Source organism: Pleurodeles waltl, chromosome 2_2 (assembly GCF_031143425.1).
Source record: "Pleurodeles waltl isolate 20211129_DDA chromosome 2_2, aPleWal1.hap1.20221129, whole genome shotgun sequence".
Lineage (NCBI taxonomy): Eukaryota > Metazoa > Chordata > Amphibia > Caudata > Salamandridae > Pleurodeles > Pleurodeles waltl.
This window is the reverse complement of record NC_090439.1, coordinates 578,058,693-578,083,144: the sequence shown is the minus strand read 5'-3', so window position 1 is coordinate 578,083,144 and position 24,452 is coordinate 578,058,693. Positions and strand designations below refer to the sequence as shown.

Sequence of the window (24,452 nt, the reverse complement as noted above, 5' to 3'; positions counted from 1 at the left end):
TTAATTCAACATTTCTATAAGTTAGTGTCTACTCTGCAGACAGCAAAGCTTAGATTGGATGAGTGTTAGACTTTTCATCCTTGGCGTGGTCTCCCTTAACTTTTTGCCTCTGTTCCCCAGGTTGTTGATGTGTGCTGGACTCTGATTTTACTGTTTTTGTTACTCTGGGCAATTTACCACTGCTAACCAGTGCTAAAGTGCAAGTGCTCCTGTTTAAAATGTGTACATAATTGGTTCTCCATGATTGGCATATTTGTTTTACTGTTAAGTCCCTAGTAAAGCGCACTAGAGGTGCCCAGGGCCTGTAAATCAAATGTTACTAGTGGGCCTGCAGCACTGGTTGTGCCGCCCACACAAGTAACCCTGTAATCATGTCTCAGACCTGCCACTGCAGTGTCTGTGTGTGTATTTTTACACTGTAAATTCGACTTGGCAAGTGTACCCACTTGCCAGGCCTAAACCTTCCCTTTTCTTACATGTAAGGCACCCCAAAGGTAGGCCCTAGGTAGCCCCACGGGCAGGGTGCAGTGTATGGTTAAGGTAGGACATATAGTAATGTGTTTTATATGTCCTGACAGTGAAATACTGCCAACTTCGTTTTTCACTGTTGCAAGGCCTGTCTCTCTCATAGGATAATATGGGGGCTACCTTTAAAATATGATTAAAGTGTAGATTCCCCTAAAGAGTAGATGGACATGTGGAGTTTGGGGTCCCTGAACTCACAATTTAAAAATACATCTTTTAGTAAAGTTGATTTTAAGATTGTGCGTTTGAAAATGCCACTTTTAGAAAGTGAGCATTTTCTTGCTTAAACCATTCTGTGACTCTCCCTTGTTTGTGGATTCCCTGTCTGGGTCAGTTTGACAGTTGGGTTTTTCACCTCGCACTAGACAGTGACACAAAGGGAGCTGGGGTGTAACCTGCATTTCCTGATCTGCCATCTCTGCTAGGAGGGAGGGGCGGAGTGGTCGCTCTCATCTGAAAGGACTGTGCCTGCCTCTGACAATGCAGACTCCAACCCTCTGGTGTGTGTCTGAGGCCTTGCCTGGGCAAGGCAGGATTTCACAAGTAGGTGTCAGTCCCCTTTGAAGAAAGGTGACTTTAAAGACTAGAATGGGTATAAGAAGGGAACCCAAATCTACAGACTTTAGAAACACTTCTGGAACCAAGAGGAACCTCTGCCTGGAGAAGAGCTGATAGCTGAAGAAGAAGTGCTGCCCTGCCTGTGACTGTGCTTTGTGGAGCTTTCCTGCAGTGCTGCTTCTGCCAGAGTAAGAGGGCAAAGACTGGACTTTGTGTGCCTTCCATCTTGTGAAGAAATCTCCAAGGGCTTGAGTTAGAGCTTGCCTCCTGTTGTTTGAAGTCTCAGGGACAGCAAAGAATTCTCTCTGCCAGCACCTGGAGTCTCTGGAGAGACTCCTGCTCTGACAAGTGGTGCCCTATCCAGTCCCTGGGCCCTTGATAGGAAAGCTGGTATAAATCCAAGGAAACCGACTTCGGACGACTCCGGACCGACGCCGCTGCTGAATCCGGTGACGCTGCCTCCACCTGACGCCGGAACCTTCGCTGGAACGCGACACTATTCGCAGGCCCAACGCCGCCGCAGCCCTGCTGAAGTCCACGACTTCGTGGAAGTCACAGCACCACGTCGTGACCGATGCCGCTCGAAGTGCACGCATTCGATGTTTCGCACAGACTCCGCGATCCCCGACTTCGCGCATCAGCTTGTTTTCACTCTTCACCAAAGGTACTGTACTTGGGGGTCAACACGACTTCCTGTCCGGCGCCATTGGTGTCGGCTTGTTGGGAACGACTCCGTAACGACGCCGTGTTAACATCTCATCAAAGCATTTTTGTTTCTAAACGCTATTTTTGAGTCTTTAAAAATTCATAACTTGACTTGTGTATGTCGGATTTTTGTCGTTTTGGTCTTGTTTTGTTTAGATAAATATTTCCTATGTTTCAAAACTGGTGTTGTGTCATTTTGTAGTGTTTTATCATTAAGTTACTGTGTGTGTTAGTACAAATACTTCACACCTAGCACTCTGAAGTTAAGCCTACTGCTCTGCCAAGCTACCAAGGGGGTAAGCAGGGGTTAGCTGAGGGTGATTCTCTTTTACCCTGACTAGAGTGAGGGTCCTTGCTTGAACAGGGGGTAACCTGACTGTCAACCAAAGACCCCATTTCTAACAATGAGCAATAACTGACTCTGGGTTTCTGAGCTTTGCTGTTTGCAGCTCATACATTAACTCAGAGAAAATCCAAGTTAAATCTAGGCTTTTTAGACAGTACAGGCACTTGAAGACACGTGCTCTGCTGAAGCTCTGGTGTGAGTCAGTGAAGCCATTCATAATATGGCTCACGAAAAGACATTTCAGAATACTTTACACTGCTAACTCTTCTTTGCTTGTGTGCCTCTCAAGCTTCAACCCATTCATTCTTCTCCCTTCCCTAGTAGATTTAACCTTTCTGTCTCTCAGTCACAGTGGCGGTGTGGAGGAATGCACTACTTAATGAGTCAGTTTAATAAAAATAGATATTAGGGGGCTTATTTACACGCCCCTGTGTGCCGTTGGAACGTCACTTTAAGTGACTGACCGGCAGTGCACACTGCAAGGCCAAATCTCCAAGGCCATGCAAACCACCCTGCATGGCTTTTCATGACCTTATTAGGTATGGGCTGAGGCAACGCAGCGCAAGTTGCTGTGCTGCCTCACCCTGCAACAGGAAGGCGTTCCATGGGTGTTACGATGGGTATTCCCATGTAACACCCATGGCATTTGACACATTCCCAGAATTATGAGATTTTATAGACCTGGGAATGTGTCAAAAGTCTACGCCTCCCCAGGGAAGGCACGAGGAGAAATACCGTTATTTCTCCTCTTTTTTCATTTTTTAAAAATCTTTCTATGTGTGCTGCATCCTGCATCACACATAGAAAGAGGAAAACCCCTCTCATGATTGTTTTTGTGCAAGAAGGTGTTCTTTCCTGCACAAAAACAATAATCCCTGCAACGTAAACACATTTGCACCATGATGCAAGGCTACCTTTGTTTGCCAGTGCAGGGAAAAAGACAGGAAAGTACTGTATCTCATAGATACAGCACATTGCTGCCCTTTTCTTTTGACACAGGGCAGCACAGCAGGAATCTTTGAAGCGCTGCCCTGCGCCAAACCTCGTAAAGGAGCCCTAAATGTTTACCAATGGAAGAGGTAAACATCTCTATTGCAGAGTCTGAAAAACTTGCACTCTATGCCAATGCACTCAACACATCTGCACTCTATGTCACGCTACACCACTGCTCTCTATGCCACTCTGCTCCATTCTGCACCACTGCGCTCTACACTCTACTCTGCAACACTGCACTCTTCACCACTGAACTTTCTGCCACTCTACTCTGCACTACTCCACTTGAAGCTACTCTACTCTGTGCCGCTGCACTCTATGCCACTGCACTCATACCACTGCACTCTATGGTACTATAGTGTACTCTGCACCTCTCTATGCTACTCAACTCTTCCATCACTCTATGCCACTGCACTTTATGCCATTTGAATCTGCACGCTACACAACACCACTCTTTGCCATTCTACTCCACTCCGCATCATTTCCCTCTTCATCACTCAACTCAATGTCACTCCACTCTACACCGCTCTATGCCACTCTGCTCTACACTACAATACTCTATGCCACTGCACTCTACGCCACTGCACTCTACACCACTCTACTCTACTCCGCATTACTGTACTATGTGCCACTCTACTCTGCCCCACTCGTCTCTCCCCACTCCACTCTGCCCCACTTCACTCTGTGTCACTCCACTCTGCACCACTGCACTCTACTATACACCACTGTAATCTATGCCACTGCATCCTACGATGCTGAACTATGTGCTTCTGAATTCAATGCCACCACACTCGATGCCAGTGCACTCTATGCCACTATACTCTGGAACACTCTAAGCCAATGCACTCTACATCAGTACACTCCACTCTATGCCACTTTAGTGTATGCTACTCTACCCGACTCAACACTATGTCACTCCAATACACAACACTCTCTGCCAATCCACTCCATAATACTCTACTCCGCTCTTCAACATTCCACTCTGAGACACTCCATGCAACTCTCCTCTATGCTACCAACTGAACAGCAGCCACGCTGAACAGCAGCCACGCTGGTGTACAACATGTCTAACACGCATTGGCAAAGCCAATAACTCTTGCACAGGCAAGAGCTATTGGCTTTGCCTATGCCTGTTGTGTATTTGTGTACGAAATTCCTTAGTTGTATCCCTTTGAGATAAAAAGATGTCAGATTGAAAACCATTAGCATAGTCACTATTTTGTTCACATTAATGCTAGACAAGTGATTACCTACCTAAGCTGTCCTCGAGGTAATACGGAAGAGTCAAGGGCCACCGATATTCATCACCAATGATGGAATTTCTTCCGTTCATCTGCCCAAAAAAAGATAATAGCGTGTTAACCTACAAACAAGAATTACCTATAGAAGAGAACCTGAAAGACATGCAAAATCAACACAGCCTTTTCCAGTCTCTTTTCCAGGCATTTGAACAGTATGTTTTCATATCTATGCTTCTAACAGAAACGCTTTGCAAATTTGAAAATATTCACTTACAACTGGATGTGATATAAATTCACAGGCTATATAATAGGTAGCAGTTCCTTATATTATATAATGGAAAATGTGACCACGCAATAGTAATTTAATTTCCACACTGCCCACTGCCTTTTGGCAATTCTTGTTTTGTTTTGTCGTGGTTTTTACAAAACGTTATTGTTCAGGATGCTACCGGGTCCTCATCGAATCTAAAAAAAGACAGGGCTGGGACAGAGACCTCACAGACCTGTTGAAGGATGGGGACTGGAGTCTTGCCTGTGCACTAGTGCTGTGCATTTCATGCAATTTGTGTTTTAAGCTGGACCATTTTTATTTCCTGCACCATGCTTATTTGTCGTCAATGAGTATGCATAGAAATTATCGGAGCAGGTTGACACATGCCCGAGGTGTGGGATGGGGGGAGCTGATTTCCTGCACATGACTTGGTGGTTGGTGTTCAGGGTCGGTACCTTAATGGGAAACCATCACAAGGTGACTACGGGAGGTGACCAATATCCACATAGATAACACTGTCCATCATTAACTACTACACCTAACACCATGCCCCTGTGGGAGTGTGGTCCACTATAGATATGTGCTGCTACATTTAGTCTAGTGTAGCTCCTAGACTGCCCCTACATATGCACAATGGAATGCTGACATGGGAGAATGGGCCCTAGCCGAAGAACGACAAATGCAAGAGGTTAGAACGGATGATAATATAGGAGATTGTTTTAAAAGTGCAGGAACTCATAGCCCCAATGTCAGAAGGGATTACAGAGATTAGCCCAGCCACCCTTACACCTACATAAAATAGTATTAAGAAGATGCACAAGTGAGTTACCACAGATAGACATAATAAATATTACAAGTCTTAGCAAGGAAGGTAGGAGTGGGGAGGGTGAATGTGAACATATGCAATCATTAGGCAAATGTTTTGTCCTGCAAACTGTGATGCCTAAAGTTGTACTTTGTACGGTTTCATAATAAAACTGAAAAATACAATTAAAAAAAAATCTTTAAAAAATACAGATTACCATAGTACTCTCTGGCATTGAATGGAACTACTTTGTGCGTGAATGTGCTTCTTGTGAAAGGGCAGCATGCTGAACTCTTAATTAAGTCAAGCAAGGGCTGAAGTGGGCTGACACATTGCCCCTTGATGTATGCTCAAGTGGGTGGAAGAAAAAAAGAAAGAAAGGCAGGCAAAAAAGGAAGAAAAAAGGTAGGAACAAGGAACAAAGGGCAGGGAGAATGAAAGAAGGTAAAAAGAAAGGAAAAATCAAAGAAAGAAGGAAAGAAGGTAAAAAGGAAAGACAGAATGAAAGAGGGCAAAATTCAAGACAGAAAAAAGAACAAAAGAAGGACAAAAAGAACAAAAGAAGGAAAGAAAAAGGAACACTGGCAAAAAGGAAAGAAAATAGGAAAGGTAAAAGGAAAGAAGGTGAAAAGGAAAGGAGGAAGTAAAAAAGGCAACAAAGTAAGAAGACAAAAGAAGGCAGAAAGATAGAAGGGAAGCAGAAAAGAAAGAAGGCTAAAATAAGGAAGGAAAGAAAAAAATGAAAGAAAGCAAAACAGAATGAAAGAAGGTACAAAACAAGAAAAGAGGCAAGAAAGCAAGAAAGGACAAAGGGAAGAAGTAAAAAGGCAGGAAAGAAAGAAGGAAACAAAGCATGGAAGAATGAAAGAAGTAGAGGGAATGAAACAACACTAAAAAGAATGAAAGAAAGAAGGAAAGCAGGAAACAAAAAAGGAAAGAAGGCAAAAAGAATGAGAAGAAAAGAAAGAAACAAAGAAAAAAGAAAAAAGAAAAAAGAAAGAAAGAAAGAAGGAAAGGAAAGAAATGAGGCAATAAGAAAGAAAGAAGACAAAAAACAAGAATGAAGAAAAGAAGGATGGAAAGGGGAAAGGTAAAGAAGACAAATAAGAGAGAAAGGAAAAAGAAAATGAAAGAAAAGGGAAAGAAAAAGGCAATAAAAAGAAAAAGAAGGAAAGAAAATGGCAAGAGCATAAAAAAGAAAGAAAGAAAGGAAAAGGACAGCAGGAATAAAGAATTAAGGAAGCCAAAAAAAGAAAGGAAGAAGAAAAGAAGGAAAGAAAAAAGACAACATGTAAGTCAGAAGGCAAAAAAGAAAGAATGAAAGACAAGCCCAATAAGAAAGAAGGAAAGAAGGCAAAGAAGAAAAAAGGAAAAACATAAGGTTGCAAAGAAAGAAACAAGGAATAAAGGAAAGCAAATAAAGCAAGAAAGGAAGCAGCAAAGAAAATACAAAAGAAGGCAAAAAAGGAAGAAGGAAAGAAGGCACAAAAGGAAAAGGGGAAGAAAAAAGGAACAAAAGAAGGAAAGAAAGACAAAAGAAAAGATACAAGAAAGAAAGAAAAAAGTAAAGAAGGCAAGAAAGAAAGAAAGAACAAAAGAAAGGAGTTAAAAATGAAAGAAGGTAAAGAAGGTGATGAAACAGAAAAAAAAATGAAAAAGAAGGAAAGATGACAAAAAAGAAGGAAAGAAAAAAGATGGAAATAAGGAAGGAATGGGTTCACAGTATAAGATATTGAATACTAAAACCCAAATTACGCCCTTACTATGCTAAAGGAAAAGTTTTGGCAAGTGTGCGGCAAATTAAACACTATGAAGTTTGTTTTCTACCTGAGCAAAATGTGAAAAAGAACCATTGATGAAACAGAGTCCAGGAACACAATTTGGTATGGTACAAATAGCAGCAGTCAGATAAATAAAGGCAAAATGATTTTACAACAGGATTGGCAGGAGAAAGGAACTGATAAAGCTGGAATGTGCCCTATCCTTACTGCTTTTACATCAGACAACACTACAGTAATAATAAAGTAAAAACAACAAGCATTGACAATGCCAGAAGGTCTGGCTTATGAAAGAAAGTGCCTCTTCTGTCATTGATGGGGTTAGGCACTCAATAGGTAATCATACATGCATTCTATCACTCATATTTGTACTCATACATCAAATCATCCATCCACTGATTCATTCTTACATTTACCATTTGACCCAAATGCAATAACACAAAAACAATTTCAACAACATATGGAATAGTATATGTTCCTGGTGGCGGCCTTTCCCCCATGTCTGCTGCTTCTGAGAAAGAGAAACACCATAAACTATGTAATTATTAAAGGCAGTTTTACAGCATTACAATGCCAATGTGTTCTTTTCTGAAATGTAATGCTCAAGCTGCTGGATAAATAAAAATATGATTACAACTGTGTTGAGGCAAGCATTTTGTTTGTGGAAGCACACAATGTTCCTCCAATCAAAACATGTGCTCCTTGCTCAAAACATGTGGGGGGAGTCAAAGCCCCTTTCTAGTGACGCTTGCATAATTGTATGGCATCAGGTGCGCTTTTAAGCTAGACCACAAAAACTCTGGCACTAAAGGGAACTACCTTGTATGCAGATGCCCACCTTGTAAAAGAGCAAATGCAGTCACCCAAAGTGAAGTTAACAAGTGCCATTAGTGGGATGACCAATTGCCCCATGCTGTATGCTATAGTGGAGGGAAGCAAAATGTGAATGACACAAAAAAGATCAATGGATGAAAAGAGGTGTCTGAAAGCACCTTCAAACAAGAATATGTATTATGTTACTAAAATCAAAAGGTCTTGCCTACCGCCAGAGGTAAAAATACCCACTGCCCAAGAATAGCACAAGGTTTTGGGGAAAAAAGCTTCTTAGCCATTGGTGGCACAGGGTCACTAAAGGGGCTAGTGAAAGACTTAATGGTAAGGTCAAAAGAAAGTGTACACTCATGGACAGAGGTCTGAAGAAGCTCTGAAAGAGTAGGGAAAAGGGCATGGCAATATATATCTGGAACTATATGCTATCTCTTTTAAGACACTACTAGCGTATGGGATGTTAGTACCTTTTTTAAACATTTGATCCAGGCCCCTAATAGGTGTCTAAATTAATATTTAAAGTAGATCAAGTGTTTGGGTAAGCAACTTTGAGGCAGTCCTCTCCAGTTGATGTCTAGTACTGCCCAGTCCATAAATTGGAAAGAAAAGGTGTGGGGTACACTGTTAAGCCCCAATGTCTTATTTAGGACACTGCTTGTGATAATGTAGAATACTAGGGTTGTTAGATACCAATGTGGCTAGGTCTTGATTTTTACCTGATGCCTCTTTCTTCTGACATCCTAGGCTTTGATCCTCTCTACCTCAATTTTGCAAACTCACTTCATCCATGCTTTCTACCGTTGTAGTTCCATCTTTTCTTTCTCACTATTCTGCCTTTCTCTCTCTAAATGTGTTCCCATCTAATATTCCGGGATAGTGATGTGTTTTCAATACTGTAATATAGCAGCAGCGTCCGAATATTATTGAAAAATAATCTCTGCAACCCGGTGCTTTTTCTCATAAAAGGAAGTTTCTATGGTGTTGAAAAATAAAAACACAAATTTCTCTGCAGAATATCTGAAATGGAATCACACACATTGCCATACAGGAAAATTGTATTTAAGACAATCTATCTTTACAGTTCGCTCCATGCTATCAAGCCAGGACTGCGTGAAGGACACAACTGGATCTATCGGGGGCCCCATAAAAGGCTGGGGTCTGGGCCATGGCCCACTTTGCCCATGCCTTAAAACATCTCTTCTGGTCCTGTCTGGATCAGACGCCTAAGACCAACTATGCCACCCTTCATCGAGGCACTCCGGACCTTTGCTCCTTTAGGGATTTATCATCATGCCAGGGTCATATTAGAAGGCAGTCCTCTTGTGCCTGTCTTCTTTCTTATTTGGATGATTGCCTGGTTCCCACTCAACAACTTCCTCCCAGTATATTCTGTTGCATTTGGCACTCCATCATCGACCCTCATTTGAAAGGCATCCAGCGCCAACTCAAAGCAGTTAGTAGTGCTTTTATAAAGATCCCAAATAAAATAAAGTAAAAATCGTCAAATGATGTTTAAATGTACACCAATAGTATGAAATTCATTTCTGAAAAAATCATTTTAGACCATACTTTTGGCATTTTCGTTTTAAAAAAAAACTAAACTCTAATGATTCCCACACTTTGTCAGTTTTCTTACAAGGCGTGGACGATCATTATTATTTTTTTTCTGTCTTTGCCTGCATGTTTTTTCATCACAGTGACAGAGAGAAAAAATACGACATTATACCGTCCTCTCTAAATAATGTGTAATACCCTTCATTAGATGTCTCTTACTCCATCAGACCACTTGAGGACGCTTTTCACTGATGAAACAAACGAGGCCTTAGTCCATGCAATCTTTATGGTTCGCCCATCTGTAAGTGAGGCAAGAAGATCAAGAGTTTGGAGGACAGGATACTCTGTTCAATGTATGAGACTGAATACCCTGTCTACTAATCTCTGGCTAGATCCTATTGCTGCCGGCTTAATAAGGTAAGAGTTCCTCCTTGGAATGATCAGTGCGGTGCATTTCATTCTCTTTGAGGCAAGAAACAATGGGCCACATGTACAAAACTCAGGTTCTGCGACTTGCAAATTGCGAGGCAGAGCGACTCGCAATTTGCGAGTCACAAAACCTGATGTACAACATTGTCAATGACACTGTTTGCGATTCCCAATGTGGTCGCAAATGACCTACGTCAAGAATATTCATGAGGTAGGTCGCAATTTGCGACCCCATTGGGAATGGCTGCCCTCACAGGGTTGGTGACCTGCTGGAGACAGCAGACCACCATGTCTGTGACTGCTTTTAAATAAAGCAGTTTTTTTTGTTTTGAAATGCAGCCCGTTTTCCTTAATGGAAAACAAGATGCATTTCAAAATGAAAAATGAAAAGTTGTCTTTTCATTTTTTCAGAGCAGGCAGTGGTCTGTGGGACCACTCCCTGCTCTGAAAAAATATTTTCGCTGCCATTCACAAAGGGGAAGGGGTCCCAGGCGTCTCGTTTGCGAATGGGTTAGCACCAGTTTGAAACTGGTGCTAACTGCAATTGTTTTGCTACCACATTCGCTGTCACAAAACAATCATACATGGGACTGCGAGTCGCAATTAGGAAGGGAACACCCCTTCCTGATTGCGGCTCGCAAACCCTTTTTGTGATTCGGCAAATAGATTACCGAATCGCAAAAATGGGTCTGTATATCGCAAATAGCATTTTTCAAGTCGCAAACGGACCAATTCGCCGTTTGGGACTTGAAAAATGCTTCGTACATCTGACCAAATGTTTGAGGGATATACCTCATTTAGATGAAATGTGAACCTAGAGCTAACAACATGTTGGTGAATTGGAGACCTTCAGTCACTTTTTATATAACATCCAAAAATGTGGGTTTTTTTATCTGGAAGTGGATGACAATTTTATCTATGTATTTTTTTTTAACTCTAAAGTATTGTTAAAAAACATCTAAATTTAATTTATCATACACTGACATTCTTGAAAGAAACCAATATTAATATTAATGAAAATATCAAAAATAAGTCACAGTTTATAAATTCCTTCTGTCAGAAACAAAATGATGAGTTTGCAGGCAATTTATATGTGGCAAGGTTTACAACATAACAATTTAAGCTAAAACGATTCCAAGCAGCCCTTACATACCTGACATGAACTATCACCCTCAGGTACATGACAGCAAGCACCTAGGGTTTCCAATAAGACCAGACACCCAAATTTAACCCTCATGTGTTTCTCATTCTTTAGGCACATTTCCATTTTTTGTCATTTCAGCATGGTGTTTACCCGAAGCAAGGTTTGCTAGGTTTCCCCAGATGGCAGCTGTACTGAGCCAGAAAAGTGCAGCCATTCACCATAGAAGTAGCATGATATTGGGACTTAGCCCAACTCTGCTATCCATCTCTATTCAAAAAGCATGCACCATCAAAATGTCCCTTCTTGCCAAAAAGATGGGAATGCTTTAGTCCCCAGGGGATAGAAAGACTTGTGGGATCATTATGGAGATGGAGGCTATGCCCAATGTGTGAGTGGGTAGTGCAGGCCGCCCCACTCCTTTTAGCAATAAAACTCACCGGTGGGCTTTCTGTCCCTCCCATTGGGGCAGATTGGAGCTAAGGACCTCTCATCTGCCCCCCGGGTAGGGGATAGAAAGACTGCTGTGAGTCATTTGAGGGGTGGGGTGAGGCCCAATGCCTAGGCGGGCCACCACCACTCATTTCTCCTCAATAAAACCATGGTGCCCAAAGGGCTTTCTGACCAGAGGGGGCAAAAAGGTTTTTGATCCTGGAGTTGGGAGGAAGCATTAGCCCATTGCCAAAGGGGCCACTCCTCCTCCAAATATAATTCTTGGTGGTTTAGTAGGCTTTCTGCCTCCCCCCGGTGGGGACAGATTGGAGGAAAATGCCTCCCACTGTCCCCAATGGGAGCAGAAAAACTGCTTGGGTTGTATAGGTGGGTGGGGGGCTGGGCCCAATGGCTGGGAGGGCTGCCCCTCTCGTTTTGCATTAAAAAAATCCCTGGTGTGTAAGAATCTCCAATCTGCCCGGGGGGGGGCAGAAAGACTTTTGGGCTTAGGGAGGTGGGGAGAACTAGCCGAATGATTGGGGGGGGGGGGGGGGGGCACTCCCTCTTCCAAATACAATCCCTGGTGGTCTAGTGGGCTCTCTGTCCACCCCCGCCAGGGGCATATTGGAGGAAAATGCCTCCTACCCCCTCCTGACAGGGAGGAAAAAGACTGCTGCCTAGGAAGGCTGCCTCCCCACCCATTCCACAAAAAAAAACTAGCCCTGGTGTCAAGTAGGCTTTCTGCCACCCCAGGGGCAAATTAGCTGTAGCTACTTCCAATCTGCCCCCGGTCAGGGGGGCAGAAAGACTTTGGGCCTGGGGGAGTATTAGGCCAATGCAAGGGGACCACTCCTCCCCTCCACAAAATACCCCATGGTCGACTAGTGAGGGGATCCCTGCTTGGGGATAGCCCTTGTGTGGCAATCTCCAAGTAGGGATCCACAGAGATTTGGTACCATTGGAAAGAGGAGATTCTCCACCTTTCTAATGACACCTCCCTCGTCTGAATTTGTGCTTGGGAGGCTGAGATATTGCCCCGAGCACCAGTGCAGTGAAAATTGAACAAACTGATTGGCTCATTTCACTTTCACTTTTCTGTGCAATGATGTTGGTGCCTCATGTGCGCTGATTGCCATTACACAGAAACAAAAAAAAATAGCCTTAAGTGCTGGGGAAGCTCTGGTGTGAAGGACGGCACAGAGCCGTCCTATGCACCAAAGGAGTTAGGGCAGCTGTGGTTTCTTTATTTGGACGTGGGGGCAGTGTTCCCTGTTTGTTTTGTCGCCCTCAGGCAGCAGGGCCCTTAAATGTTTACTGTGTAAAATAGTTTTGATTCCTTTTTTCTTTTAGCAAAGTTTGCCTTTTATTACAAGAGACATCACCTGGTGGGTGAGCGGAGTTTGAGCTTTCATGATTGACAGGTCAGCTACTGGCCTTCCTGGGGTGAAGTGCGCATGTCGGGTTGGATGGGTGCCTTGCTCTGACCTGCCCGGCATGCACACTTGAACCCTCGCCTACCTACTCAATTGTTGGAGGCGGGGGGGATTGATGCCGAACCCCCAAGTATTCTAAGGAGCGCTTGCAGCGCCTGACCAAGCCAATCCTTGTGCTGCTGTCATGCTGTTCCCTAACATAAACAGCAAGGAAGCAGTGTCTAGTCTGGCTCAGGAGTCACGGGGTTGGGACTGAGTGCTGAGCTGGTGCTCGCAAGTTCTATGCACACCTGGGGCAAAGTCACAAGTCCGACGAGGGTTCTTCCAACGACCAGGACTTGATGGTGAGTCACTTGTGTGCGTCGTGGAAGGTTTGCCTCATTATTAAATAACATTGGGAATTTGATCGAAAACTGCCTGTCAAGCAGTCTTGAAATGTTCCTTTTCCGTTCATTGTTGGCCTCAATGAAGATATATGTAGCCCACCCTTAAGTACCCTGTCAGTCAGAGAATAAGAATGGGGAAGCGGGGGCTTGAGGCAATGCCACCATGAAGTGTGCGCTTGTCTCTTATTTAAACGTATCCCCCTGGTCTTGGCTGTAAATAACACACACCTGGAGCACAAAACGCAGAAGAAAGTCTTACTCGCTAACTGTAGTGGAAATTATACATTTCCTACTGAAATCCACACAGATCACGGGACCCAGGCATTTACTAAATTTGGCGTTTTCAGATTATGACGCTGTTGAGCACAGTTGCACACTGCCGCCTTGATGCTAATACACACCCCGGCAAACCTACCATCACCCTGAGATCGGTAAATTAATTACCTTTACATTTGGTAACAATAACACTTGTTATTCTTATTGTGTAAATACAGCAATACAGTGATATGAAGCACTATATGGGAACACATTTATTAACTGTTGATCCTATTGTTCTTAAAATCAGCAAATAATGTTGTAGGAATTCGATGAAGTAGCTAAGTATGGCAAATTCATGTTCATGTGGAAAACGCCACAGCTGCACAGTTGCCTTTTTACAGTGGCCCTGCCTGGGCGCCTGCTTCTTAAATAGTAGCCACGGGCACACCATTTGTGGCCCTGCTGTGAGTCTCCCTAAGTGCCAGTGCCGTGCTCAGCCCTTCTATTCCACCAATGGATGAGGTCCCAGTAAGGATAATACGTGTTTCTTTTCTCGCAGGATGGCTCCTAACAACCCTGGCCAGCACAGAAAACGTTTGATGCCACGCCTGATTAGCATATGATTGGTTCTCTGCTGCCAAGACTGATTTTGCACATGGTTAGACCCCTGCTGTAATGGCTCAGACCCTGCTGTAATGTCCTCCTCCTGACGCCGTGCTGGCGCCGTGCCCGCCCTCACTCTCCCTGTCACATACGCGGAGAGCTGTGAGGTGAAGCCGCATCAGGTTGCTGGTTTCGGGACAGTTTTGAAGGGACTGATTTAGTTATTTGATGGCACCCGGGGGCTTTCAAGAGTCCGCTTTTAAGGGATTTAAGCCTTCAAACATCAGTTGCAGTCCGCAGTTTTAGTACAGCGTTTGACTGAGTTGACTGCGTTTGACTGCTGGCATCTTGTGAAGACCTGGTTCATCGCCCCCAAGGAGTTGATTTCCTGCCAAGCAAGTTGTCTGGTTGTTGAGCTGCTGAAATTGCCAACATTTAAAAAAATTGTCAGATCGCCGAGTTGCCGAGTAGCCAAGTGAGCCAGCCTGTTGATTCTTTGGCTTTTGGCTTGTGTGGCTGTGAGACTGGAAGCGTGACTTCAGCATGACTACGGGGGAGGAAGTAAGTGGATAATTGATGTAGCTGCTGTAGCTCTTGATAGCTGTGGATAAGGCTGCCATTGTGCTATCCTGCTGTGTCCATCACTACCATTGGCTGCACCATTGCACCGTTGACTGACTATCACCTGTATTGGGCATCAGACTACCAATTGGAAGTGGGGTTTGGATCGGGCTGTTCCATTATTCCACACTAGGGGTTGTATTAGAGGCATATTTGGACCCCCGAGGGCTGCTAGGTTCACTCAGCGATCACTGGGTGGGAATATACAACCTGGTTCTGGATCGTGTAGACCCTAGGAGGAGCCCCCCTCCCATTATATTGGCATACTATTGCCTCAGAGGATTTGAGCTATTAAGCATTGTTTCATCCTGCTGCCTGGGTTAAGGGTAAGCCTGCCCATAATCAAGGGAGGGCAAGACCACCCATTGCAGCATTAATCAAATCCAGAATTAGCAATATGGATTACAGCTGAATATGGGTGAGCGCATGCAACAGGAAAAACCCTGCTTCCTCGTAGGCCTACATGCATAGTTACTATGCTTGAGAGGGCCATTGTGATAGTTTCTACGGAAATATTTGTGACCCAGCGAAGACTGTCTATGGAGGCAGGAAAAAGTATAGAAGGGCCACAAGAATGCTGTGGGCAGATGCCAGCGTATGGTAGCATGTTGGGGGTCGGGATCCCTGTGGCGGAGAAGGACTGTTTATTAAGGGATATTGATGGGAGCTGCCCATAGTCCTGCTGAATCTGTGAATGGGGCTGCGAAACTTAGTGTGGCAGAGATTAACCCCTGCACTTGTATGGTATCTAAGAGCTCCCCGGAACCTGCTGCCAAATGCTAAAGACTTTATACTAGAACGTCTGTGCACTCCAACTGTCAAAACAGGGAGTTCGTAAGGGGAAACCAGGGTGGGGGGGGTCTGATTATATATAGGGATACCTTAGCTGGTGTACAATTGCCACCTCTTCACATGATCTTCCATATCAATCTAACAATTTAAATGGCAAGATCCAAGATCTACCTCTTCTCATAAAGCGGCAGAGTTAGGTTCTATAATGTTGTTTTCGTTTCCTTACCGGGTATCAGGAAACCTGATTATTGTAAATGCTCACTTATAGATTTTGCAGAAAAGGGTAATTCTGGCAACTAAACGGGCATCTCATTAGTGATGGGACTGCTTTACACCTGAATTGTGAGTCCAGTTGCTACTTTATTCGATTACATTTTTATCCATGTTAAATTATTTAATAGTTGCTAGGAATTTTTTAATGAAACACATAATGAAAGTTACACCAAATAATTCCAACTCATACCGTATTTAAATTCCACATCAGCATAATTAACACCATAGCAGGCTCAGTCAGCTATTACTAGCAAAAACAGGCATTTGCTTAATTTGGCTATTTTTCCAAAGTAGTTGAGGCCAGCTCATTAATATGAAAGTGGAAAAAACTGTACCAGGACCCTCCTCTTTTTTAATGTTTCCCATTATTATGGCACACTTCTTAGCTGGCTACATTGCTTGACAGAACAAATTAAGTGGCTGCTCTCTCTATTTGCTTTTGCCCCAACTCTAGAATACTTTTCAGTCTTAGCCTACAGAAAGGCCATAAAGTTCACATGATCTTTTCTACTTTTTCTATTTTATTGTTCCTCGCGCCAAGATGCTTTTATCAGTGATTGAGATCTTAATAAAATAGGTGGGACTTACGGTTGTATTACTCCTGTCTTACTCTTAAATTCTGGAGTACATCTGGCTTATTCTGGGCTTACTCCTGAGGTAAACCAGGAGAACTACAAGAGAAAAACCTCAGCGAAATCTTTTCGAATCAGGTCATTAGAGTTTACCCTTTTATAGACAATCCTGTTAGAACCCTGGCTTCCACGGGGCTGCATCATGGTGCTGTTTGCACAATTCCATTGCACAAGGTATTTCTGTACATCTTTTTTGGCATCTTGAATGCATACATTAATTTGAAATATTTCTGAGTTTATGTGTTTTTCTGACGAATCTCAGAAACTCAAGCTACTATCCATTCCCTCCCAACTACAATCGTATGCAAGCAAACCAAAAAGACCATACCACGTGTGGCATCACCGGAAATTTCAAACCTTTCCTATCTTCGAGAAATGCCTGTAGAGGATCTTTGTTATTGTTTATGGAATGTCAACATTTCTCCCACTAACTGAACAAAATCATAATAGTGTAACTAAACATGATGAATAATGAAGCCACCCTCTATCCACGCTTGTAGCTGCCTGCAAGTACTTCTTAAACTGCCATTTTCATTCGCTTTATTCTTACATCATCACTGGAAGCATGATGACAGACTAGGAAAGTCACAGCTTCTCATTAGAGTCCACCTCTACAAATGAACCTAATAGCAATAGGTACAGCAATACTGTAATTATTTTAAAACCCTGCAGGTTACTTTTCTACCGAAAACACAATCAGAGTATGCTGGGAAATCAATTTCCTGATAATCAGATTTTTTCCAAACATTGAGACACATACAACTCACTCAACCAAAATATCCACTATAATACTGTTGCCAAAGTTGTTCAAAAGCAAACTGAATAAAGCATGGCCTGAGGTTTTCAACTGGATACGTGGAGATAAGCATCTTTAGCTAGCCTGTTGATGTGTGGGATGATGGTGATAGTAAAATAAAGTATGTATTTCAGCGACTTTGCTGCATAGACAACTATAGAAGGAAAAAGTTTTATATTGAGGAATTTTAGAGGTCTGTGGTTGATAATTTGGAAAAAAACATTGTTGGAATACCACTGATTGGGGCACCCTATGTTTCATGAAAGTTTAAATTAAAACAGTGAGGATTTGGGTGTACTATATGATATGGTTTTGGGGCCTTATTGTGCAGTACACTCTCAAATACCATCTTGGGTCTAGTCAGGTATGTTTACTTAACCTTAAGCTCAACTCAGAGCAGATGTGGCTTCGAGTAGTAAGGCTTACCCAAGGAAGACTGTGTAAAGCATTTAACAGCACCAAACAACGAAATAAGAAAGCAACAACACACAAAAAAGATGCCAGTTTATAACAATAGAATATATTTTTATGAATGTTTAGAGACCTTGATGAACAAAATCTAATGACGAGTTCTGGAGATAGAGCTTTTAGGAGAAATTGTCACATTTACCCGCAAACAAGCATTGGTCAACAAAAACTTTGTAAACTTTTGAAAAGTTGGAAGCAGTTAAGCCCATATTTATTCTTTTTTGGCGCTGCATTTGCACCGCTTTTTGATGCAAAAGCAGTGCAAACTTACAAAATACAGTTGTATTTTGCAAGTTTGCACCGCTTTTGCGTCAAAAAATGACGCAAATGCGGTGCTGAAAAAGTATAAATATGGGCCCTAGTTCGGCTACTTCGGCCTGGGTTGGGTGACCCCCAGGGGGGGCAGAGTGTTCACTTGGACAGTTATCTGGCCACCAGAGCACTTTTAAAGCAAAATACAAACTTTACAGGACAACCGCCATCAACGACAATGGAGTGGTCCTGATGCTGAGGCACGCAGGCAAAAGATACTCAAAGGATGTTTCAGTTGTGGTGTGGTCGATGGGGGTGTCTTTGTGGGTACTCCTAGGTCCATGGGTGAAGTGGAGCGAACTGGGCCACAGAGATTGGGGTCCCTCAAAGTCCTCTATGTTGCAGTAGCAGGCCATCAAATGTTGGGATGTTGGAATCTGGTCAGTCTGCACTGCGGTTCGAGCACAATCCTTAGGTGGGGTCAGATTTGTTGCTTGGGTGCAACAATTCTGGACGTAAATAGCACTCCTGCGTCAGACAGACTCAGATGCAACTTTTGGCTATCTCAGATTTGTCCTCTTGGGTACCAGCGACTGGGAGCATCAACATTTCTGTGGTGGGTACCAACCTGGCCATTTCGGCAACTTCAGTTCTTGTGTCCCTGGGGCTAGTTCCAGGAAATCAGTCAACTGATCCTTGGCGTCACTGCTGTTGTTGGATGTTGGGAATCAAGTTTTCCCTGAGCCAAGAGCCGTAGGCACAGTCCAAACCTCGCCAGCCCAAAGTGCAGCAGGTGCAGTCCTTCCGAGCATGCAGCCTCTCTTTCAGTAGGTCCAGTGGCAGCTGGACAGTCCTTCTTTAGTCCTCTCTTTGATCCCAGTATGATCTGAGGGTCAGAATGCCAGGGTTGCCATATTTATCCCAGGAAAGTCTTCAGAGGATCACTTGGTGTTGGAAAATAGCCTCTCTGAAGGGTCACCCCAAACTTTTTGCCTTCCTCCTCGTCTTTTTCTGACCCCATTTTTGCTGACTTTAAGACTCTGGAAACTTTACCACTGCTAACCAGTGCTAAAGTGCAAATGCTCTCTCACCCTAAAAACATGGTAACACGGGCTCATGCCCAATTGCCATATTTAATTTGCTTGTAAGTCCCTAGTAAGTGAACTACATGTGCCCAGGGCCTGTAAATTAAATGCTACCAGTGGGCCCGCAGCACTGATTATGCCACCCACATAAGTAGCCCCTTAACCATGTCTCGGGCCTGTCATTGCAAGACCTGTGTGTGCATTTTCATAGCCACTTTGACTTGGCATTTAAAACTACTTGCCAAGCCTGAAACTCCCCCTTTTCTACATATAAGTCACCCCTAATGTAAGCCCTAGGTAACCCATAGGGCAGGGTGCTATGTAAGTAAAAGGTAGGACATGTACTTTTGTGTTTTACATGTCCTGGTGGCGAAAAACTCCTAAATTCATTTTCCACTACTGTGAGACCTGCTCCTTTCAGAGACTAGCATTGGGATCGCCCTCATATACTTTTGAGTGGTAGATTCTGATCTGGAAGGAGTAACCAGGTCATATTTAGTATGGTCAGAATGGTAATATAAATCCTGCTTATTGGTGAGGTTGGATCTAATATTACTATTTTAGAAATGCCACTTTTAGAAAGTGAGTGTTTCTCTGCACTTAAAACCATCTGTACCTTACAGCCTGCCTCCAATCAACGTTTGGTCTGTGCTGGCTGCCAGCTGCCTTGTGCATTTCACCCAGAACAACTCAGGACACTCAGTCATATCTGCATTCATCTGCATACTGAATGGGTCTTCCTGGGCTGGAAGGGTGGAGAGCCTGACACTTACATTCCAAAGGCCAGTGGCCTGCCCTCACACAATGGACTGATAACCCCCTACTGGCACCCTGGCAGACAGGATTGGGCTGAAAGGGGAACTTGTGCACTTCAAAACCACTCTCTGAAGTCTCCCCCTCACACAATGAACTGATAACCCCCCTTCTGGGACCTTTGCAGGCACACCTGTACTGAATGGGGAACGTGTGCACTTCAAAACCACTCTTTGAAGTCTCCCCCACTTCAAAGGCATTTTGGGGTATATAAACTGGGTCTCTGGCCCCACCATCTCAGACACTTCTGGACCTGCACCCTATCTGAACTGCTTTGCTGAGAAGGACTGCTGCCCTGCTGTTGCCCTGCTGCCCTACTGGCCTCTGACTTTGCTGGAAGGACTCTGCCTTCCCCAAAAGTGCTCTACAAGGGGATTAAGCTTGCCTTCTGATTCTGAAGTCTCAGGGCCAAAAAAGATATAACCACTTCAAAAAATTCCTTGTGCATCTAAAAATCGACGCAACACCTGTGAAATCGATGCGAAACATGCATTGCGGCCAAGAAATCGCCGCACAGCTGACTGGAATGATGAAGCCTGAGTTCCCGACTGGAAATTCGATGCATCGCCTGCCTTCCAACGGAAAATACAACGCATCGCTTACTGGATCTACGCAGCACCTGTACCTTCTTCCAGAGCATTAAGGATTTTCAACGCATCGTCCTTGGGCATCAAACATCAAAATATCTCCCCATCGCAGTGAGGAACCAAGACTTTGCACCTAAAAACTACGCAAACCCCTTGCAGCATGGAAAGAAACAACGCATTGTCTGTGCTGCATCAGAAAACCCAACGCAACACCTTATTTTTCCACACATCTCCTCCTCTGCGGTATCCGTGCGTCATTATTTTTTACACATATCAGGTACTGTGTGTAGCAAAGAGACAGCTGTTTATTTCTAGAGATTGAGGCTCTTTTAAACCTTTTAAAAGTGATACTTCAACTTGTGCTTATTGGATCTCTATCGTTTTTACCTTATTTTATTCAGATAAATATTATCTATTTCTAAACTTGTGTGATGTATTTTTGTGGTGTTTTCATGGTGTTACTGTATGATTTATTGCACAAATACTTAACACATTGCCTTCTAGGTTAAGCCAGACTGCTCAGTGCCAAGTTACCAGACGGTGGGCACAGGATAATTTGGATTGTGTTGTGACTTACTCTGACTAGGATTGTGGTCCCTACCTGGACAAGTATGTAAACCACTGCCAACTAGAGAGCCCATTTCTAACACTTGGTCACTAGCCAAGTGCTAGTGGGTCCCCTCCTACCTAGTGACGAGGTTCCTGTGATGTGTGGCATCTGGCCATCCCAGAGTGCCACATTCTTGTCCCGTTTAAGATGGCACAACCCTTCCACAGTTGTTACGAACTTGGCAGCCCACCCTAGAGATGTGGCTACCAAAGGGCTAAACACACATGATAGAACTGGTTTGGGGGCCAGTTTTCGCTCCTTGGGCCTGTCTTCACTTTGTCTGCAGAAACAAAAGGCATCCTTCTCAAAGGTGTTGGTGCTACTTACTCCACAAAGGAGGCTTCACCTTTGAAGCTCGCCTTTTGGGCTAACACTATGAGTGGCCATCCTCGGGGAGGAGGTGACACCTCTCTCCACTGCAACTGCCTTTGTTCCTGTGCTGGGGAGTTGTTCACACATCCCCCCAGGTGGTCAGAAACCTGTCTGTGTGCCAGGGTCTTTATGATGCCTCTGGGCTAACTGGAGCACAGAGTGGCAACTTTCTAAAAGTTGCCTACCTTCAGTAGTGGTATTAAACCTGACCTGGGCATCAGGTCGAGTTTAATGCTATGATTCATTTAATACCTTACATGATCCAGTCAGGTAGTCCCAATCTGGAGTTAGCTGGGTTAGGATGCCACCTGGGTACCCTGTGTTAGCTAATGGGGCTACTAACTTTATCTGCAGCAAAACAACAATTTGGAAGTGTTGCTATTAAGGCTTATCAAAGGTATATATCTTACTTAACAAAATACAGCTCCCTGCCATAGTGCGCCATAGGCCTTCCTTAGGGGAGACTCACATATAGTGTTACGGGATAGGGTGGCTTTGCCATTTGAATGAATGGCAAAGTCAAACTGTCAGGGAAAACACTGTCCTTTCAGTCTGCAGTGGCAGGCTGGGGGAATTTTGCACTCTGTCACACACAGGGTGGAACAAACAGCACTGCAACCCTGAGTGGACACTCTGCTTTACATACCCTGGGTGCCATATATTAGGGACTTCTAAGTAAGTCAGTCCTTGCCAATTGGGTGCATCCAATTCAACATGCAAATTATATAGGGTCATCAATGGCTATTTAGGAGGTCTAAGTGCGCTCTCAGAGGCGAAAAATTAGCAGCATCAGTCCAAAAATGTGTGGGTGAACATGCAAAAAGAGGCACTTCCTTACAATAAAATTTATTGATTTCAAGCAAAAATGTGTACTTTCATCAAAGTTTCCATAGCCTTGATTTCTAAACCATCTTTGTTGAGTTTTGACAATATGAACTACAAGCTTGACAGGCATCATCAATAATTTAAGAAGTCGCTGTTGGCATGCTGAGATTCAGCCACACCCATGGTACCCAGATTCTATGACAGTATGACAGTATACATCATTATAACACAAACCCAAACTTGAGCACAATGAACCCATATTGAACACAAACGGTATCTGGGCAGCATAGCCCTGATTTTGAAGCAACTTCAGTGATGGAGGTGTCAGGCCACATTGCAGTACCCACGTTGGCTCTGCTGAGGTAATGCTTCGGCACTCCAACTTCTTTGTATCCACTCATGTGATACAGAGGGATAGAAATGGAGAAAAGGGAGGGAGGAGAGGGAGGCAACATACCACTGTGTGGAAGTGTTACCTGAAAGGCACATACTACATCAAGTCATTCAGTGCTCTCATTACCACTAGGGGGGTCTTGGAGGGCAATAAGCAATTCATCCCACTCGGCCATGATGGGGCGCCTTCGTAATCTTCCTATTTCCTAATGGAGCAGCACAGCTGCCTCTGGCATACCCCACTGGACAGCCTTGCTCCACCAGTGTGCCGCACTGTGGAGCATCAGGGCCTTTCAGTGCATAGCAATTGTCCACTTGACGCGTATTAACGGCAGGACAATGAATAAATTAGTGCTACCACTCTCTCCAAGGTGTTTTGGGAGGCCTAAAAAACAGCCAGTCATGCAATCCAAATCTCCATAGACTGTGACACGCAAGTTTGTGCTGAAGACCTTCAACCACAGTGCTCCAGTTGATAGGTAGCTCCAAAACATATGCACCATGTCCACCTCAGGGACCTGGCAGTGAGGGTATTTCAGAGACGAGGTAGGGTACACTTGTGTATCTTTATTGGTGTTAAGTAAGGTCTATCTAATACCTTATATTGTATATATTGAAAATGAGCAATGCATGAGAGCTTTCTTGGCTATATCAGCACTCTGTCCTATTCCTTCTGGGTTAATGAAGGGCCTATGTCTTGCTTCCAGGCTTGCCGAAGTGCTCTCAACCCATCTTGAGTGGTTTAAGGAAATCTCTAGCTAGCCATGTAATTAATCTCTGCCCATTGCCCACGGTTTAGAGAATCTGTGTCAGGGGTGCATCCCACGGTTCAGAGAATCTGTGTCGGGTTGCGTCACTAACTCTGCATCGATAATATCCTACATGCATGCTAGTTCCATCATGAGATGCCTATGTGTTAAAAATTGACCTACTGGAAGAACTGTATGTTCAATCTGGAGGTCAAAGGGGACAAGGACTCCATCATGGAACAAGTCTCCCAATTTACCCACCCAATTCCCTCCCTATCTATGGGATGGAGCCCAGGAGCATCTCCGGAACATACAATGGCAAACCAGGTGCTACTTTCAGCGCTCTACAATGGCACTCATGAGCCACTCAAAGGAGGGTGCTTGTGGGTACAGGCGGTGGTGATCCTGGGAGAAACAATTCCTGCACAGGACTCAATGCTCTCATCCCCAATCACAGAAACACTTTACTAGATGGCACGAAACCAACCAACAAATTGGCCATTGGAGCTGTGCTGCTAGAAAGTAGTATTTGATCACCCGAGCTCCCAGTCATCCACACTTCGTTGATAGTTGCAGCTTGGCCAGCACCACTCTGCGTCTACCCTTACTCCACACAGGGTCACCCAACATTGCATTCAATGTCTAGAATGTGCTGCGAGGAAAATGGATTGGCAAATTGGTGAAATAATACAGGAGTCTTGACAGCATAACCATTTTAGAGAGAGCCACCAGGCCTTGCATGGTCAGGTGAGAGAGCACCAAAAGACAATCTGTGGTCACAAGGAAGAAATCACCTTCACTAAGTTATCATTTAGCAACTCATTAGTTGTATGATACATATTTATGCTCAGGTATCTAAAGGTGTGTGGTTCCCACATAATAACATATGAACCAACAT

At 43.9% G+C, this 24,452-nt stretch overlaps 1 protein-coding gene across 1 annotated transcript in view; it reads right to left on the bottom strand.

The window, feature by feature from the left end:
- MEP1B (meprin A subunit beta) overlaps nucleotides 1-24,452 on the bottom strand; it is a 263,585-nt gene that overhangs the window by 131,545 nt on the left and 107,588 nt on the right. Inside the window, exon 5 of the mRNA XM_069220087.1 lies at nucleotides 4,382-4,460. Coding sequence (XP_069076188.1) covers nucleotides 4,382-4,460 — 79 coding nt within the window. The remainder of the gene's footprint in view (nucleotides 1-4,381; nucleotides 4,461-24,452) is intronic.